Source organism: Phycodurus eques, chromosome 6 (assembly GCF_024500275.1).
Source record: "Phycodurus eques isolate BA_2022a chromosome 6, UOR_Pequ_1.1, whole genome shotgun sequence".
NCBI lineage: Eukaryota > Metazoa > Chordata > Actinopteri > Syngnathiformes > Syngnathidae > Phycodurus > Phycodurus eques.
In genome coordinates, this window is record NC_084530.1 from 23,490,847 (window position 1) to 23,511,115 (window position 20,269).

Sequence of the window (20,269 nt, forward strand, 5' to 3'; positions counted from 1 at the left end):
AGATGTTCTATTCATCTGTTTTTGTGTTGCTTTCCTTTCAATATCACAAGTACAGATATTTCTTTTGCATGTTGTCCAATAGGCTAGTGATAAATACAATGCGCATTTTGCTGCTCATTGGGGTGCGCGTTCCTTGGCCACCTTGGCCAGACATACACAGTATATATTAACCTCCAAAACTTTGTGTTGACGGGTGGTGGACATTTTATGGAAAGCCAAATTATTTTTTAGGAGGCTGAAGAGAAGATCGGTTTTAGGTGGGCTAAGGGGCTAAGACAATAAAACTTCGCCATAAACACACAACACCAAATATTTATTTATTTGTATTTTTTTTGCGTGGGGGGGGGGGGGGGGGGTACCAAGAGACGCCAATATGTTATTCCTTCCGCTCTTGGTTTGTGACGTCATACGTAGCGCCCGGTCTGTGACGTCATGCGTAGGGCTCGGGCTCTACTTTTCGTCTGAGGGGGTTGGGAGGAGGAGGAGAATGACAACAAGGAGGATGGTGTCTGTCCGGCTAGCGTCATTGTTATTCGGCTTGATTTTCGCTCTCTCACTCTCCCGAAGCACCACCACCTCTTTTTTGTTTTTTTAAATTATTATTATTTTTTTCGGTGGAGAGAAAAATGCATACGGAATCGTGTGTCTGTGCCGTGTAACGAGCGACGTCGTGGTTACGCGCACCTGCCGCGGCGCTGGAACACAGCAAAAGCGTTATAAAATGGCTGCGACCTCGAAGAAATAGTAGTCGTATTTTAGTCTCTTTTAAAAAAATCTATGCCGTATAGAGGAGGACGTTCGTTGGTTTGTTGGGCGTTCGCGCTCGGCTCTGTTTATTTTTAGCTAGGAGGTTGCCTCGTACACTTCGGTAACAGCCATTCCCCTTGCTTTTATTTCTTTATTTATTTTTCAAAAATAATATTAATCATTACTACTAATAACACTCAATTAGCGGTCAATGTGTCCTTAAAAACGACTCCGTTCAACATCATGTGGGTCAGTCCCGAAGAGGTGTTACTGGCGGGCGCCCTGTGGATCACCGAGCGGGCCAATCCCTATTTCATCCTCCAGAAGCGGAAGGGCCACGGCGGGGGTGGCGGAGGACTAGCAGGTTAGTGGCTTTATTATTATTATCTTAATTTTTTATTATTATTTTTTTTTACGGTTCACTTTTACTAGTCCACGTGTATTACTGCTCGTTTAGGTGTTTCCTCGTTTAGGTGATGCTTAGTTTTACACCTAATGGTATTTTTGGCCCTGGAAAAGGTCTAAATAGTTACCATGGATTTCTATAATTAGCCTTACCTTGAAGCAGGGGTGGTGGAACCAGGGGGGGCATCGGGGTCAAACACCCCACTGTTGACCTACACCACTTATTATTGCACTGGGTGGTGCCCATCTGAGCATATGTTGCATAATAATGTATTATTTCGAGAAATACAAGTAGTTTTTATTGCATAAATTTACCCGTGGGTATTTTTTTCTTTTGCTGTGCCGTATTTTCTGCTCATGAGATTTTCATGACAATGTTTGTTTACCTGATTAATTCAATGATATACAATTGTTGGAAATAGTTTTGGCCAATAAAATGTAAGTCATACTTTTTTGTTGGTGCTATATTTAGTTTCACATTGCTACATTGTCATCTCCCTGACAAATTGACTTCATGTAACATCTTTTCCACTAACACCTCACACATTCAAACTACGGCGTTAAAGAAGGCTAAAATGATCATTCAATCCATTCACCCAGTTTTTTCAGTCACACTGCCTCGGTCAAATGACATAGAAGGGTTTGACTGGGGTTATGTAATGGTGTAAAGGTTCAGGGTATACAAGTGTAGGCTGTACCTTAAAGCTGAGGTTCTTAAACTGAGGTCCTGGACCCCCTGTGCGCTACCCGTAACCTTGGGTTCTGCAAATTAATTAGTAATAAATTATGTGAAAAAGAAATTATGGTGCAGACCTATATACGGTGATTGGCATGCCAATAAAACTTTTCTCATATAGAGTTTTACAGGTAAACCAAGGCGACATTGGGAAAATATTTGCAGCTTGGAAGCAAGTACCTTGGGTCAAAAGTTTACAATGTGTTTAAATAACTGCTTTTGGAGTGTATAAATGGGCATCATGTCTTGATGTAATGCGTAATTGTCTTCCACCAGGGTCCTTTCTCATTTTGGTGCAAATTATTCTACTTATCTTGTCTGTTTCTTCACGACAATTATAGTCGCTCGTCCCTTTTTAGAAAAATAGTAACCAGGGCGGTTGGAAAGTATAGCGAGCAAATTGCTAAAATTTTGATGACTAGTATTACCTTTTCAACTTTTAACTGTCGTTACTACTGCATTTAGTATCTATGATGGTAAAAGTTGTCTTTCGTTTTGTCTTCTCCCATTAATTGCTCGCCACAACCGCAAAAGATAATGGAGAAAGGAGACCCAAACGGTAGAAGGCTGTGCGATTGTAAATATTAAACAGGTCTATTGTATTGTACTCTATTCTATTCCAACGTGTACGAAGGTCGGCCCAACCAGTTTCCGAGCAGATTGTGGAGGAAACATTGGACTTAACACACGACAGGATAATCATTAAGAAACATCCGATAATAGGGCCTTTGCTGACTTGGATCAGAAGGGGGGAGCCTGCTCTAATTCGGCCCAATTATCAATATGTTAGTTTGCTCATGTTGTTACTTAGAAACATTTGGGCATATTGTATGTAACCACATTCCCTTTCTTTAATTTCGTCTCCCTTTGTTATTACCACACATAATTTTGTTTACTCCTCGCCTGAGCCCATCTCTTTAAAGTCAAATAATAATTTTGACTGTGCATAGATTCATGTAAATGTGCGATTCATCACAGCTGTAAGGCTTGGAAACGGATCAGGAAAGGCTTGAAATCAGCGTTATGATTATTTTTTGGGTACAGCTCTTGGATTAGATGTCATTAGATGTGTATTCGTGTAGTTTAGTACCGCATGGGAGCAACGTGAAGATCACATGACCAATCAGGTGTTGCAGTTGGACTTTAAACGTCACTGAATCCCAACATAAAAACAGAAACCTTTTAACTTTGTGTTGTGCAACAAGGATTTCCTTCAGGAGAAGATTCGAGAAGAAAAGAAAAAAGCCTTGAACTGAGAATAGCAGGCGTGTTTCTGCCTGTTTACAAGCTGAACCGTCCTGACAATGCAGGCGATTGTGTGGTCTCAAAAAAAACGTGCAGTCACTCTATCTGTCCTTCATGCTGAATCATTTCGCTTCCTTTTTATCCCTCTCCTCCTCCCTTCTTCAGTTTCTGTTTTTACTGTCTACTGAAAGAAAATAAATGTTATTTTATAGACACATCAGAGAGAAGGACGAGGGGGGGGACAAGAAAACAGGTGACGCGGGTTTAGGTTTCACTTCCTGACCTTTGTTTTCCCTTGCAAATTAGCTAGTTTCAACAAAGCTTTCTTTGTTTGTTTATTTAAAAAAAATATATATTTTTTTCTACAATCCAAATTAGGGCTCGTGCCATTGGAGTCTTGACCTAAATTCACTCCAGATTAGATAGCAGTGAGAAAGTGGATGAAGAGCATCATAAAGGTTTTGTCGACAATTACCTCTCATATTCATGTGGAAATTTGAATGACTTTTATTGCTGTCTAACCAGAACTGGACTGAAAACAAAGATGAGCCGACACTGCTAACTGTTCTTTATGGTTGACGCATATGCAGTTTGAGAGCAAAGTTGGGAAAAAACTATCTCAGAATTTTTACGGACAGTAAAGTTTCTACCTAGCAATGAATGAAAACCGGTAGTCTGCGAAAACGTTTAATAACGTGTGGATGTGTTCATTGAATTTAGTTACGGATGAAAAAATTTGGGGGTGGGGCTGTTTGTTTACATGACAGCGTTGTTCTGGGGCCTCGAAATGTAAACAGCCCTCACAGTTACTGTGAATGTGAGGAAAATGGTAGTTGGCAAAAACATATGCTTGCTAAGTGTGATCAGTTAGCATGAGTTAGTACGCACATTCTAGTATGTGACGGACAAAACAGTAATGGTGGACCACGGCGCTACATTAGCGTTTTATTTTTTTCTTAAAAGATCATGTTACGTTTCTGTCACCACACTACCAACGTTAGTCTGCAAAAGTTATATCAGCAACTACTGGCTTAGCATGCATAGCACAGTGCTTTCAGTTGTTTTTTTGCATGTGCGTATGGACAGGGATTGAAAATTGAGCTTTTGAAACATTGTTCAAAAGCTCAATTTAAAAAAATGCAGTTTTTACTAGGTTGTTGTTATTTCGCCATGTTTAGTTGTTTTCAAAAGCAACACAGCGTTGTAGTTCTTCATTTCCGTTTATTAGAAAATTCAGTTATTAAACTGAGCCCTGCGGACGGCCATCACTTTATTGTTGTATTCTGAATTCGAAAAAAAACATTTTTTACTAGGTCATGAAGTCTGGTGTTTCTCTTGAAAGTGAAGTGTACATTTATTTTCTTTCAGTAGACAGTAAAAACACGTAGTGTTTGTTTGTGTGACATCGCCACCTGCTGGGCTGGCATGCATATTCCTGCCTTCAGTCTGACGGTCATTGTTTCAACATTGTCTTCTGTATGTGAAGCTTCTTAATAACTTCCCATTTTTACCTGGTCATAATGTAAAGCTTTTTGAAGAGATCATTCCAATCCTGACTTTTTAATCAGACCCAATTTGAAGTGTGGTCAAGCGTTTATTGTATTCATTGAATCAAGAAATAATTGCCTGCTCCCTACCAGTTTGTTCTAGTACGTCTATTAGTCAATTTCTTTTGAGCAGATACGTGAACTGTGTTGCTTTGTGGTTTGTTGCATTATAATTCAGAACCTCTTTTTGTTCCTCTTGATTTGTCAGAATCAGAATAATCTTTATTTGCCAAGTATGTCCAAAACACACGAGGAATTTGTCTCCGGTAGTTGGAGCCGCTCTAGTACAACAGACAGTCAATTTACAGAACACTTTGGAGACATAAAGACATTGACAAAAAACAATTGTGCAAAAAGATGCAGAGTCCTCTAGCACTTACAGCAGTTCGAATGACTAATATTGCAATAGTCCGGTGCAATGACCATTGTGCAAAGGGCGCTGAGACTTCAAGGAGTTGTATGCGGTTTAAAGTGACGAGTAGTGCGATAATCTGGGACAATGTTGGTTGTGCAAATGTTACAGATACTCCTCAATCAGTGTGCAAATGGAGCAGATGCTACTCTGGCATGAGTGGCCAGTATATGCAAATAGTGCAGCATGGCGAGACAACTACAGTGAGTGGACGAGTAATACAGAATTGGCCCCACAGAAATGTGACAACGAACTCAAGTCAAAAAATTGCCAGCTTGTTGTAATGGAATTATAGGTTAAGTGTTTAAGAAGTTGATCGCAAGAGGGAAGAAGCTGTTGGAATGTCTACTAGTTCTAGTTTGCATTGATCGGTAGCGCCTACCTGAGGGAAGGAGCTGGAAGAGCTGGTGACCGGGTTGCGGAGGGTCCGAGAGGATTTAGCACGCCCTTGTCTTAGTTCTGGCAGCGTGCAAGTCCTCAATGGTGGGTAAGGGGGTACCGACAATCCTTTCAGCAGTTTTGATTGTCCGTTGCAGTCGGAGTTTGTCCTTTTTTGTAGCAGCACCAAACCAGACTGTGATGGAAGAACACAGGAATGATTCGATGACCGCTGTGTAGAACTGTCTCAGTAGCTCCGGTGGCAGGCCGTGCTTTCTCAGAAGCCGCAGGAAGTACATCCTCTGCTGGGCCTTTTTGAGGACGGAATTGATGTTGGTCGCCCACTTCAGGTCCTGAGAGATTGTTTTGACAGTTTGAAACACTACCAACCCCGACAGGACATGCAGTAACGGTCTGAATGTACAGAGTGAGTCGCTCAATCACTAGCTTTGACATTCTGCCGCAAGCTCTTCCAGTATGAGTTGGAATTGCATAGTCTATGTCCAGCATTAGCTGTAATCATCTCAGTTCTATAAATAGCTAAATTATTTTTGCATTTTGCGTGGGTTTAGATTACCACATTGTTGCTGTGTCATGAAAGTGTAATTTTTATGGCCGAACTGAAAACGACAATTGTGAATTTCTTGCTTTAAAGTGTTTCTAATAAATCCTCCCGGGTCTCTTGCTGCGGCGTGCTTAGCAGTGCTGGGGGATGATGTCATCCTTATGTAAATGGTGATCTTGCTGGCTTGTACTGTGTGCCAGTTGGCAGTGCAGTAATTACACTGGCACCCACCACATGCTCTTCTTCTTTGTCCTCTTCTTTCTATACACAGTTGTCAGCACTTCTATGGACTTACATTCTTAGAATGTTTTTTTTTTAAATTTTGACTATGCCATCTTTTTTTTCTCACTGAAAGGCCCTTCAACTGCTCTCTCTCTCTCTCTCTCTCTCCAAATGTAGCACCAGAGCTGCCCTTTTTCTACTCATTTGAAAATCAAGATATTATTTGAGAATAGTTATTATCGACTGGCAGGTCGGAACCCAGTGGGTCGTGGACAGCTAGTAAAAAACTTAAATGTATTCCTATTCAGATTTTATTTTCGGTACAGTACAGAGGTGTGCCACACAGAACATAGTAGGAAATGTGCTTCCTGCCGGCACGGTGACCGACTGGTTAGCACATCTGCCTCACAGTTCTGGGGACCGGGGTTCAAATCCCGGGCCCGCCTGTGTGGAGTTTGCATGTTCTCCCCGTGCCTGGGTGGGTTTTCTCCGGGCACTCCGGTTTCCTCCCACATCCCAAAAACATGCATGGTAGGTTGAGTGTACACTCTAAATTGCCCGTAGGTGTGAATGTGAGTGGGAATGGTTGTTTGTTTCTTATTTGCCCTGCGATTGGCTGGCGACCAGTTTAGGTTGTACCCCGCCTCCCGCCCGAAGATAGCTGGGCTGGGCTCCAGCAGCTTGCGACCCAAGTGAGGATAAGCGGTAAAGAACATGGATGGATGGATGTTACTTCCCTTCACTCGAGCCACAAGTCTACTCTGTAAACAAATACAGTACAGTTCAGCCTTTCTTTGGAGGACATCACGGCAAGCAATATGCCTTTGACGGTACAGCAAACTCTGAACCGACATTTAAAAATATAATATCCTGCACATGTTTTCAGAGGCTATTTTTAAACAAACAAAAAAAATCTTTATTGTTCATAACTTCTATGAAAGTGAATTACGACTTTGCAACAGTCGGAAAATGCGGGTTGCAGGGTGACAACAGTTGAGAACCACTGTTTAGAACAACTCTCAGCCCCTGCCCTTTTTGCTGTACTGTACTTAAATAATCAACTTTCCATATTGGACCACTGTTTCTTCAGCCTACAAATTGTGCTTCTTAAGCCAGAAGCTTAACAGACACGTAATAAACCCAAATACAACTCGAAAATAGGCCATAAATACAGGTCTTATGCAAGCTGGGAAGCTGCTTTTCATGCAAACTCACAGGAGTCTGCCATTTGGTGTCTACTGCTCTCTATTTTTTATTCTTCAAATGCTCAATCTGAAGTACCATCTTGGAACATTGCATTGTCTCAGCCTACAAACTGTGCTTCTTAATTGACTTGGATTTATTTTGAGTTTAACAAACTTAAAATAAATCCCAGTAAAACTATGAAATAGACCATAAACACGCCTTATGCAACCTGGCAAGCGACGCAGTACTTTGGTGCAGCCTTATTTGACAATGCTAGCAGTTATTCCGGGTTGAATGTCAGCACATCAGTTAAAGTAAGTGTAAGCATTGTTAGAAATTCATCCATCCATCCATTTTCCGTACCGCTTATCCTCCCTAGGGTCAAATTGTTAAGTAAAAAGCATACAACTCCAAATATTGTGATTATTTATTTATTTATTCTTTTTTTTCTTCCTAGATTAAATTAATTGGAGTTTCATGTTTTCCACTGGACAACAATGTAATTATACTTGCATCCAGGTCCAGTCATACGTCTTTAAAGTGACTTCAAAATTGACTTTTATGTGTGAAAAATGAAAGTGTTTAACAGTTAAAAAATGCTTCAAAGTAAGCTGATTTGTTTTGCTCTTACTAATAAACAAAGCAATAATTATGTGTACAAGGAAACACAACCTATCACATGTTTTCTGAGAAGTTTGTGGCCGGAGAGGATGGGGGGTTGGGGTTGTGTGCCTTTTGGGAATGATAAAAGAGAAAATTTCCTGTTCCATCACCAAGGAGGTGATGTTATTATACAAATTGGTTTGTGTGGAATTTGTACCTGTTATGACTCACCATAGGATTACACCTATGGTGAGAAACCTCAACAGAAAGTTTACTCTGCAACAATCAAAAATGGGTTAAACCTTTAACATAGGAATATCATTTGACATGATCCATGTGATAATAAGACTGTTTGTCTTTAGAATATCTTGTAATTAGGGCTGGCACGATCTAATCTTTTTAGAATCCTATAGATATTTTGTTGAGTACTCGAGTAAATAGTAGTATATTTATTTTATTTTATTTTTTTTACTACTAACATGCATTTCATTTTCATTTCTGAGGGCTGGACTTCTATCCTTAAACTGCTGAATTAGGTTGTTACTGAATGTATGGTGTAAGCACTGTACAGAATTTGAGACAACAAAATCAGCCTTTGCTAAACAGTTAGCATTCGCGTTTAGCATTAATGCACTAGCGATTTTAGGTTAAAAAAGGCATTGAAGCAGGAGTTCAGAAATCTTATTAAAAATACCAATTGATTAATTGAATGTTAATTTGCCCCACCGTCAGTCAAGGAACTATAGTCAAATGGTCATTCCTAAAAAAAAATAATAATAATAAATGTTTTTTAATGAAGCATTTGTACACCCAGCTTTTAATGAACTGATTGCCATACCAACAATAAAGCGACTGAGTGGACAGTGATGTCGACCCCTCCCCAAAAAAGAAACTTTTTCAGATTTCACTCCAGGACCAGACAGTGTGGGTGGCTGTCGAGCGATCTCGACACCTTTGGTGAGCTGGTCACGAGGCGTGGGTTTCCTGCGCTAAAACCTCAAGCCGCCTAGTCGCCGGCTGAACGCCTCAGTGTGATCTTGAAAGTTCTCGCTGAGGTCACCCGACCAAGAAAGTGCGGTGACTTGTTAGTTTTTTTTTTTTTTTGTGTGTCTCTGCAAGCAAATATTAAGCTGCGTTAGCTATGAAACGGTTTACGGCTGCTGCGCACTGAAACTTTCTGCTGAGCAAAAGGTCATTCGAGTCTGCTTGCTCAGCAGATAGTTGAGTGTAATTTTCAGTGGGTTTTGTACCTCAATATCTGAATATCTAACATGTTTTATATTTTCACCTCGTGCGGGGGAAAACTCACTGTGTGCGCTACTTGAGCTAAATTCAGAGAGCAGAAATGCCAGCAGGCATTCCAAGACATTGCAAAAATGAATGAATAATATTTTGTCAGTGTCTTCAGTTTTATTTTATAAATTGGCAACACATCCACCATTTTTTCCTCTAATATGCAGCTGCTGACAACTTCGCTGGGGGCCGCCATTTTGACACCATGTGAACGTAGGATACATTTTGATAGGCCACATGAATTCTTGCAATCAGCGGCACATTTCTCAAGTAGCTAAGCACCCACACGAGGCGAAACACATAAAATATGTTAGATATTCGTCTCAAGGCCTTGTGAGGCAGAAAACCCAACAGAAAATTCCTTGCACACCGTGAGCTATCAGCTCACGCGCATAGCGTTGTAGTCACTGATGGTATAGTGTTACAGTCGCCTGACTAAGGTGCAGGCAGTGTGGCTTCAGTTCCTATTCAGTGACAGTGTAAATGTGAGTTTGAGTTCCTGTCTCCATATGTGCCCGGTGCCTGGTTGGTTGTATAAAAAATGGATGGCTGACTGGATGGTTGCTGATTTAATACACATGTTTTGTTGGTTTACATGTCTTTCAGCATTGTGACTATACTGATAACCGTGATCATTTTGCTCCCTATTGTGGTGATAAAATCAAGTCATACTGCATTATCTCATGACTCTGAGCAGACTTTTTTCTAACGTTCCCATCAGGCAGTTAAGAGCCAGAAAAATCCAGCGCTATAAAAATCCAGCGCTATAACAAAAATAATTTGTTATAGCGCTTTGTTCAACAACAAAGTGTTCTGTAAATTGACTGTCTGTTGTACTAGAGCGGCTCCAACTACCGGAGACAAATTCCTTGTGTGTTTTGGACATACTTGGCAAATAAAGATGATTCTGATTCTGATTCGTTCTAGTAAAGGTTTCATAATGTTGAATAGGGGGACTGAGGGAGCGAGACTAAAGTCAAATGGATGAATATCGGAACAATGAAGAGACAATGCATGAGAGTCACAGGGAAGGATTGAAGTCTAAAAGCAGCGGTGGACAATGTACAGTTTGTAGGCCTGTTGGATTTATCTCACCAAACATTATAATGAATAAACACAAAAGGAATGAAGACGTTGGTCATTTTACTCATGAGGAGGGCGCATGGGAGATTGTTCAGGTTACAGCCTCTCAACACGCTCTAAACAATCTCCCCCGTCGCTCCTACATTTATTTGAAAATAGGAGGGTTCTACAAGACATAATATTCTAAGCATTAAGACACAACACAAAACATAGGACCAGACGACACCTGTCCCGTCCCCGACCACATCCGATCACGTCCTTGGTCAAGGCGCCCTTCCATCAAATGTTGCTGAGTCATCTTCTTGAAGGCGAGACATCTTTCTATCTAAATATTGTCCATAATACTAATGCAAGCTACTAATGCAAAATACTAATGCAAGCTAAGCAAATAAATGATAACTACTAAAATATATCTAACATTTCCCTCCTGTTTATCATGTATTTGCACAAATTCTCATATCATCTTACAGTCACTTCATTTCGATTTTTAACTGTAGAATCATTTTTATGAAACAAATACATTTACACCCAGAGTAGATTTGTCATACATGAATGTTATAGTTTAAACATCGTAATCATCTGGATCAGGAAACAAATCAGTTAAAGCATAATCATCATCATCATCATTATCATCATCATTATCTTTATTATCAAACAGTAATGGATACATCAGCTCCATACGGTTCTCCATGGGGGTTATGGCTGTGGTGATTAATCTACTGATTAAAGCTCGAATGCATGGGATACAACAACATCCACAAAATGTCAGAATGGCTGCAAAAACAGCAATTGATATCAATATTGGTGAAATTAGGGTTTTATATTTACCAAAAACGTCCATCCAGCTGTCCCACAAAGAAGTGTCTACCCCAGAGTGGCTCTTCATCTTGTGATTGAGGGTCCGTAGACCATCGATGGCTCTGGTCAAGCTGCCATCCGCAGCAGTATTGTTTGGAATGTATGTACAACATTGTTCTCCAAACATACCACAAACACCTCCCTCTCTTGCGAGGAGCATGTCGACAGCTATGCGATTCTGGAACGTCATTAAAGAGGTAGCCTTGAGCTGCTCATGTACAGCTTCCAACCCACTCTGAGTCCAATTTCCTAATCTCTGTACATTGAAGTGGATGTAGTTTATCCTATCAACATTTTTATTAATCGTACACCACCAGCATATGAAAGACTCAAATCCTCCTGCAACTTGGTGAGCCAATTTGTATTGATTTGGAACCCCACGAGGAACACCTATGGCGTCGACAATATTTATATTTATTTATTATATGGACAATATTTAGATAGAAAGATGTCTCGCCTTCCATCAAATGTTGCTGAGTCATCTTCTTGAAGGCGAGACATCTTTCTATCTAAATATTGTCCATAATACTAATGCAAGCTACTAATGCAAAATACTAATGCAAGCTAAGCAAATAAATGATAACTACTAAAATATATCTAACATTTTTTTTTTTTTTTTTTTTTTCATATACGTCTCGCAAGAACATTTGATCAGGTGTGCCATGCAATTCTAAAACCAATAATCCGAAGCTTTAATGTACTCATTATCACCAAATTTTTATTATTTGGTTTACTTGTTTTAACCATGATCCACGTACATGTTATGTAACGTAGAGTGTGGAGTCATGCCCATGTACATACAGTACGTACTGGACGAGGGATGGGATTAATAATCCATTAAAATTATATCTTTTTTTTATTGCAAAAGACTGTGGTTGCCGGAAGCAACTAACTGGCACAATTCACATCAATAAATACTGTATGCTATTATTGTGCTCAACAGTAGAGGTTTCACAATTATCAACAACTAATTTGATAATTAATTGATTCTAAAAAGATTTGGTAATGAGAGCTTTACTTAACAGCATTAAATGTCATCTGATATCAACTGGCAGTTCCATTGTCTCGCTATGCCAGCCGACTGCATCAATCATGTTCTTTTTCTTGACCGTCTGTTGGACTCATGTGTAGGCAGAGCTAGAGCTAATGTGCGTAATAAATACCTGTTGTCTCATTGTTAATGTTAGTCCGTCATAAATATATGCACACCATGTAGTGCATATTAAATATGCCAGGCTTGGTGTCTTTATCATGGAAAATTCACGGGTTTACTATTTAAAATAATTACATTTTTGACACATGTAGCTTTGTAGTGTACAGTTGTGTAATGTACATTTCACCCAATGTTGTGAGTGAAAAATCAAGTAAAATACTCACTGAAGTAAATGTTCAGTACAGTGTTATATATTTGGCACAGACTTAGTAGATTCAAGAGTCAACATGTTTATTTGTCATGTGCAATGAAAAGCAATGGTAACACTGAGCAATGAAATTCTTACTTTTCTTGTCTCCCTCCACCTAGAATACAAAAACAAAAGACATAAAAAAGAACAATTATATAAAATGAAAGGTAAATAGTGAAAGAAAGAGGGGCTAGGCAATGTACATAAAAACAATTTTAAAAAAAACTACCAAACCAACCAAAGTTTTTACACTTGATTGTAGCATTAGCGCAGACGCTAGCGATAATGGTCTTGTTTATCAGTAATAAAGACAGCTAAAATAACTGATAGGCTTCAACAGAGTTTCTATCACTATCCTGATTACAAAATATATTTATCTTCACAGAGTACTAATGAATGTTTTTCTAAGGGTGTGTTTGGAAAGTCTTTTTCTGACAGAATAAGGAAGGAAGCAATCTTGCCTGTGAGTTTTATTACAAGAAAGACAAATCTTTTCAGAGAGAGGAAAAGGTACAAGTCGTCACGAGTTGTTACCCTACTGAAGCCCAAGCAAAAATGTACCTTCATTATACAGAAGTGAGAGAGACAGAGAGGAAAAAAAGAAAAGAAATACACCCCTCTCATTCCCACAACATTCTCACACAAATAGTTTTGTCCAGATCCACTCAAACTTATCTTTATGAGAATGGTTGCATACAGAGGATGAGAAAAGGAGAAATCCAGGCAGTAGTCAAAACAATCAAGGACACACAGAAATACTGTGCTGTCTAAGAGCTATGGAACAATAAAACATGTAAAGGTTATATAAAACTAATATTTGATATATATATGAAACATAAATTTTCCAAATCAGGTATCACACCCCTTAGCATTTTTGCCATGCTTTGGTACGTTGCTCAAGGGCACCTAAGCAGTTTTTGAAGAAACCTAACCTGACATTACTTCCTCATGCAGTGCAATTTCTATTTTTGTTCTGTCCAAGCACTCTACATGCACAGGAAATGATAAGGAGACGATGAGGCTCATACTGTACATAGATTTCTTGTTAGCATTGCGAAAACTTTGAGTCCAAAGACTAGGCTAAAAATCTTTGGACATGGTTCAATGTGCATTACCACTACCGTTGTCATAAGAAGTGACCCCCCCCCCCCCCCCCAACTTCAAGCATACGTGATGTCAACCCACACGTTACCCAGAATGCAATGTGCCATTACAATGTTGAATAATTGCGAATTAACGTCCTTACTACATTAATTCTTGTTGTTTCTGTGTGTTTGTGTTACCAGTAGTTCACTGATTGTGTACCTTATTTAAATGTGTGAAACATTGACTTCCCGCTCAATTCTGCTAAATAGATGAGCCCAACAGGTTGATTGATGACTGTTAAAGCCAGCCAAGGAAATTCTTGAGTATAAATCCAGTATACTTGCTCAATACTAGTGAGTGTCACTTTCAGAACATTGATGATATAATTGTACAATTTGTAATTTCCTGTCATGTAATTAGATAGTTTGCAGTTACTCTGTTGTAAGACTAGTCAAAATAAACCAGTTGGACCCAGTTTAAATTTTGCAGATTATCTGCTGTGAAAAGGCCAATGCTGATATGTGCCAAAATCCCGAATATCGGCTCCAGCCGATAATCGGTCTATCGCTTGTTGATTCAGTCATTCAAAATACACAGAGAGTATTAAGCCTATTTCAAGCCCGAAGCAAGGGCGTTTGTTGCGTAGTATACAGGAGGGAACGAGGAACGATTGGCTACTCTTGACTGTGTGTCAGAAATCTGACTGGCATCCAACAGTAACCTTGCACTGTTGAAGCTGAGTAACAACTAGATTCTACAAGGTTTTTGAGGTTGTTAGCGTCATTTTCAGTAATTGCATTCAGAGTCCTGAAAACATGCCATCTTCTTGAAATATTTTGACAATCGCCAATAGTTTGAAACGTGTACTACTGACACCTACAGGAATTAAGCGAAACAGAAACCACCTTAACATACTGTACCTCATGAGCAGTCAAGTCTGGCATCTTGTGAGCACTTCACTTGTTAACGGGTGATAAAAGTTAACAACAAACTTTAGAATCTTGAACCTTTTGACACTAAGCCAAGTCCGTCTAAGATGCACCACCTGTCAGTTTACTCGTGGACAGAACCCTTGTCGAAGTAATTGATTTTGGAGTTTTTCCATTGGTTGCCTTGCCCAAGCACTGTGTTTTGTGTATTGCCACAGATCTTTTGGTGGGGACCTTGGACGTGGTCTTGGATTCAAGCGCCCGGATGGCTCCCTACAGGATTCTCTACCAAACCCCGGACTCTCTATCCTACTGGATCATCGCTCACGGTGTGTAAATGTCAACTCGAGCAATTTAGGGTTACAGTCATCTTTTAAAGGAAGGAAACGTCCCCTGCCCCCTCCATCCGCTGGACATCCTGTCGTTTCCGATGTGTCCAGCCGAATGCTGAGCATTACATCATGGCCCCGGTGGATGTTAAAGGGCCAGATTAAAGAAGGAGCGAATGTAGAGTTTCATTTTTCTTTCCTGTCCTTTGCAGGTCTATCCTCTGTTATTGTATTTTGTCGAGTCAGAACATATTGTAAACTGGAGTTAGTTGCCTCTTCGCAGCTTTCACTCTGCTGGGAAGGCTTTCTATAAGAATTTGGAGTGTTTGTACAAACCTGTATCCATTTGTTAGGTTTGAACATTATTTTGTTAGGGTAACTTAACAATTATTCTCCCCCTCTTCCTCGGTCTGGAGCAACAATCACCCAGCGTATAGTCATGTTGAGGGAGAGTGATTGAGTGGGGAATTCCAGTAATGGATTTAGTCGGTGGCTAGAAAAATAATTTAGATATCGCTGCTTGTCGAGGTTCCAACGTGTTGCGCTGTTTAGAATTCACTTGTCCATTTCCTCCTCAGGAACGTCACGTAAAGAGATCACAGAGCACTGGGAGTGGCTGGAGCACAACATGCTGCAGACTCTCTCCATATTTGAGAATGAAAACGACATCACCACCTTTGTCAAAGGAAAAGTCCAGGCAAGTAATGTACACACAAATTATTACTTCCAGTGCAAAAGAGAGTTATATATATTTTAGTGGATACTTGTTGGACATACAGTGGGTACGGAACGTTTTCAGACCCTCCTTAAATTTTTCACTCTTTGTTATATTGTATCCATTTGCTAAAATCATTTTCATTCACATTTGTAATGATTTATTTTAAAAAAAACTGAAATATGAGAATCATGAGGTCAAAGGAACTGCCTGAAGAGCTCAGAGACAGAATTGTGGCAAGGCACACATCTGGCCAAGGTTACAAAAAAGTTTCTGCTGCACTTAAGGTTCCTAAGAGCACAGTGGCCTCCATAATCCTGAAATGGAAGACGTTTGGGACGATCAGAACCCTTCATAGAGCTGGCCGTCCGGCCAAACTGAGCAATTGGGGGAGAAGAGCCTTGGTGAGAGAGGTAAAAAAGAACCCAAAGATTGCTGTGGCTGAGCTCCAGAGATGCAGTCAGGAGATGGGAGAAAGTTCTAGAAAGTCAACCATCAATGCAGCACTCCACCATTTTCTCTTGGGCTTTATGGCAGAGTGGCCCGACGGAAGCCTCTCCTCAGTGCAAGACACATGAAAGCCCGCATGGAGTTTGCTAAAAAAACACCTGAAGGACTCCAAGATGGTGAGAAATACGATTCTCTGGTCTGATGAGACCAAGATAGAAATTGTTGGCCTTAATTCTAAGTGGCATGTGTGGAGAAAACCAGGCACTGCTCATCACCTGTCCAATACAGTCCCAACAGTGAAGCATGGGGGTGGCAACATCATGCTGTGGGTGTGTTTTTCAGCTGCAGGGACAGGGAGACAGATTGCAATCGAAGAAAAGATGCATGCGGCGTAGTACAGGGATATCCTGGATAAAAACCTTCTCTAGAGTGCTCAGAACCTCAGACTGGGCTGAAGGTTCACCTTCAAAAAAGACAATGACCCTAAGCACACAGCTAAAATACAGAAGGAGTGGCTTCAGAACAACTCCGTGACTGTTTTTGAATGGCCCAGCCAGAGCCCTGACTTAAACCCAATTGAGCATCTCTGGAAAGACTTGAAAATGGCTGCTCACCAACGTTCACCATCCAACCTGACAGAACTGGAGAGGATCGCAGATGATCCCCAAATCCAGGTGTGAAAAACTTGTTGCATCATTCCCAAAAAAGACTCATGGCTGTATTAGCTCAAAAGGGTGCTTCTCCTAAATACTGAGAAAAAGGTCTGAATACTTATGGCTGTGTGATATTTCAGTTTTTCTTTTTTAATAAATCTGCAAAAATTGCAACAATTCCATTTTTTCTGTCAATATGGGGTGATGTGTGTACAACAATGTGGAAAAAATTAACTTAAATGATTTTAGCAAATGGATACAATATAACAAAGTGTGAAAAATTTAAGGGGGTCTGAATACTTTCCGTATCCACTGTATAATCAAACCAGCTTTTGTCAAAGCAACACCAGGACAAAAAAAAATACACATCGGGATGGTCTCACAGCTGTGCGTCAAGAGCAAACTCGACTAAGTGCAACTTGGCCAGAGCTTGAGTTTGTCCGCATTGGCCACATTGTTCAGGCGGGTGCGTCAGTCGTATGTAATGGTGCAGAATCTCAAGCAAGGAACAATTACTTCCGCTTTCAACTTCCCTCCATTATTCATTTGATACAATGGAAACCGCGAATGTGAGACACTTGTACATTCTATTCCCATTGTGACACGGACATAACCATTTTCACATTGACTGATCAACATACACCAGGGCGCCTTCTTGTAAACAAATGCCTTGCTGCAAATAAAAGACAGTTGAGTACATATTGATATATTGAGGAAATATACACTTGCAGACATTCTGGTTACAGTGATTAAAATTTTGCCTTTATATGGTCTTATGGTTATCATGGCTGGTTCACAGTTCTGGGGTTCTGGTTTTGAACCTCTGATTTCTCTGTGGATTTTTCCAGATCGTCCGACTTCCTTCCACGTTCCAAAGATATGACGTTAGGTTCATTAAAGACTCGAACTTGTCCATAAGTGTGAATGTGAGTGTGAATGGTTGTTTGTCTATACGCGCCCTGCGATTGGCTGGTGTCCAGTCCAGGGTGTACACCACCTCTGACCCCAAAGTCAGCTGGGTTAAGATCCAGCTAATGAAGAAAACAATAGAAAATGGATAAACCATGATAACATTTTGATGATCAGTAGGGAGTAGGGCAGTTTTGGGGGGTTTCAGTGCCTTGCTCAAAGGTATTGTAGGTCGACACTGCTCAAGGGGCTCATTCAATATTTTGATACTCCCGAAGTCCACGCACTCCTTCAACAAAGTTGGAACCCGTTACCCTAAACACCCTCAAATAAAGCTCGTTTAGAGCAAATGTAGGTATCATTTTACTGACTTACATTTTACTGATTATAATAACACTTTTAATTATCACCTCAGTTTGGGAATCCCTGCCTTCTAGAATGAACGACTCCCGTCCCTGTATTAAGCAACAGCAACATGGAGAATTGGTCCATTAAACGACCATTATGTGGTGTGCCTAGTAGAATTAACATGGTCACGGTGGAGAGTCGCTTTGCTGACAAACAATCAGAATCAGAATCAGAATCATCTTTATTTGCCAAGTATGCCCAAAACACACAAGGAATTTGTCTCTGGCAGTTGGAGCCGCTCTAGTACAACAGACAGTCAATTTACAGAACACTTTGGAGACATAAAGACTTTGACAAAAAACAATTGTGCAAAAAGATGCAGAGTCCTCTAGCACTTAGAGCAGTTCGAATTACTAATATTGCAATAGTCCGGTGCAATGACCATTGTGCAAAGGGCGCTGAGACTTCAAGGAGTGTATGCGGTTTAAAGTGACGAGTAGTGCGATCATCTGGGACAATGTTGGTTGTGCAAATGTTACAGATACTCCTCAATCAGTGTGCAAATGGAGCAGATGCTACTCTGGCACGAGTGGCCAGTATATGCAAATAGTGCAGCATGGCGAGACAACTACAGTGAGTGCACGAGTAATACATAATTGGCCCCACAGAAATGTGACAACGAACTCAAGTCAAAAAATTGCCAGCTTGTTGTAATGGAATTATAGGTTAGGTGTTTAAGAAGTTGATCGCAAGAGGGAAGAAGCTGTTGGAATGTCTACTAGTTCTAGTTTGCATTGATCGGTAGCGTCTACCTGAGGGAAGGAGCTGGAAGAGCTGGTGACCGGGGTGCGGAGGGTCCGAGAGGATTTTGCACGCCCTTGTCTTCGTTCTGGCAGCGTGCAACAGACCATAAGCATCACAAAACTAACTGTAAAGAGCACGCTGACAATGCCCCCTAAGTGTTAGTAAATCTTCTGCTATTTACAGAACACTGCCGTCTTTCGCAGTCTGGAACTCAATCCTCTCTTTCTGTGTGTGTGTGTCCCGCTGCAGGGCATCATCGCCGAATACAACAAGAACCATGACGTCAAAGAGGACGATGACACAGACAAGTTCAAGGAGGTCAGCTCCAAGTTCCGAAAGTTGTTCGGCATGCCGGACGAGGAGAAACTGGTCAACTACTACTCGTGCAGCTACTGGAAGGGCAAAGTGCCACGGCAAGGCTGGCTATACCTCAGCATCAACCACCTCTGCTTCTATTCATACCTACTGGGCAAAGAAGGTTGGCACTAGATTAGGAAAAAGGGTCCTGAATGCTCAGTTTTGATTGACACTGTCAGAGAGGTATGAATTTGATACTGTTTATTATTGTGGTTGTAATTTGGACAGCCATAGACAAGGTCCAAGTAAACACCATAATCAACATCCAGGTGTCCTGGAAGCAGTCTGTATAAAACATACACCATCTACATTCAACAGTAAACTGTTCGCCATTTAACACTTGAATGTAGCTACTGTATCGCTTCAGCCAGAGAGGCACTGATTGATCTTAATACTAACACAGAATAACATAAAACAATACTCACAGGTGTGTATGCTTTATCTTTTGTGAAGAACAACTAATATTAGTGCTGCTTTGTGAAGAATGAGTAGTATACGTATGACTATATTATACTCCCCTCAGGTGGCCAAGGCGCACGCACACACCAGAAGGCGTAGCACAATGAATTGAAGCAAAACGTGTGACCAAAATTGTTTGATTGTTTTCATGCTATTTAATTATGTCATTACTGTGTGTGTGTGTGTGTGTGTATATATATATATATATATATATATATATAAAAAACTTTGTAAAATTTTGTAACCCTATATCTTTCAGTCAAACTGGTGGTGCGCTGGGCGGACATCACACAGCTGGAGAAGAGCGCCACCCTGCTGCTGCCTGACGGCATAAAGGTGAGCACGCGCAGCCACGAGCACGTCTTCTCCGTCTTCCTCAACATCAACGAGACCTTCAAACTGGCCGAGCAACTGGCCAACATCGCCATGCGCCAGCTGCTGGACAACAAGGGCTTCGAGGAGGACCGCTCGCTACCTAAGCTCAAGAAGAAGTCGCCCAAGAAGGTGTCGGCCCTCAAGAGGTGACTCGCTAATACCAGTTTGGATGC

General features: G+C 40.7%; 1 protein-coding gene across 1 annotated transcript in view; it reads left to right on the forward strand.

The window, feature by feature from the left end:
- Window positions 1-472: 472 nt before the first annotated feature.
- tbc1d9 (TBC1 domain family, member 9 (with GRAM domain)) overlaps window positions 473-20,269 on the forward strand; it is a 42,193-nt gene continuing 22,396 nt past the window's right edge. The window contains exons 1-5 of the mRNA XM_061679305.1: window positions 473-1,111; window positions 14,916-15,026; window positions 15,605-15,723; window positions 19,155-19,383; window positions 19,981-20,242. Of these exons, the coding sequence (XP_061535289.1) occupies window positions 991-1,111; window positions 14,916-15,026; window positions 15,605-15,723; window positions 19,155-19,383; window positions 19,981-20,242 (842 nt within the window). The 5' untranslated portion in view covers window positions 473-990. The remainder of the gene's footprint in view (window positions 1,112-14,915; window positions 15,027-15,604; window positions 15,724-19,154; window positions 19,384-19,980; window positions 20,243-20,269) is intronic.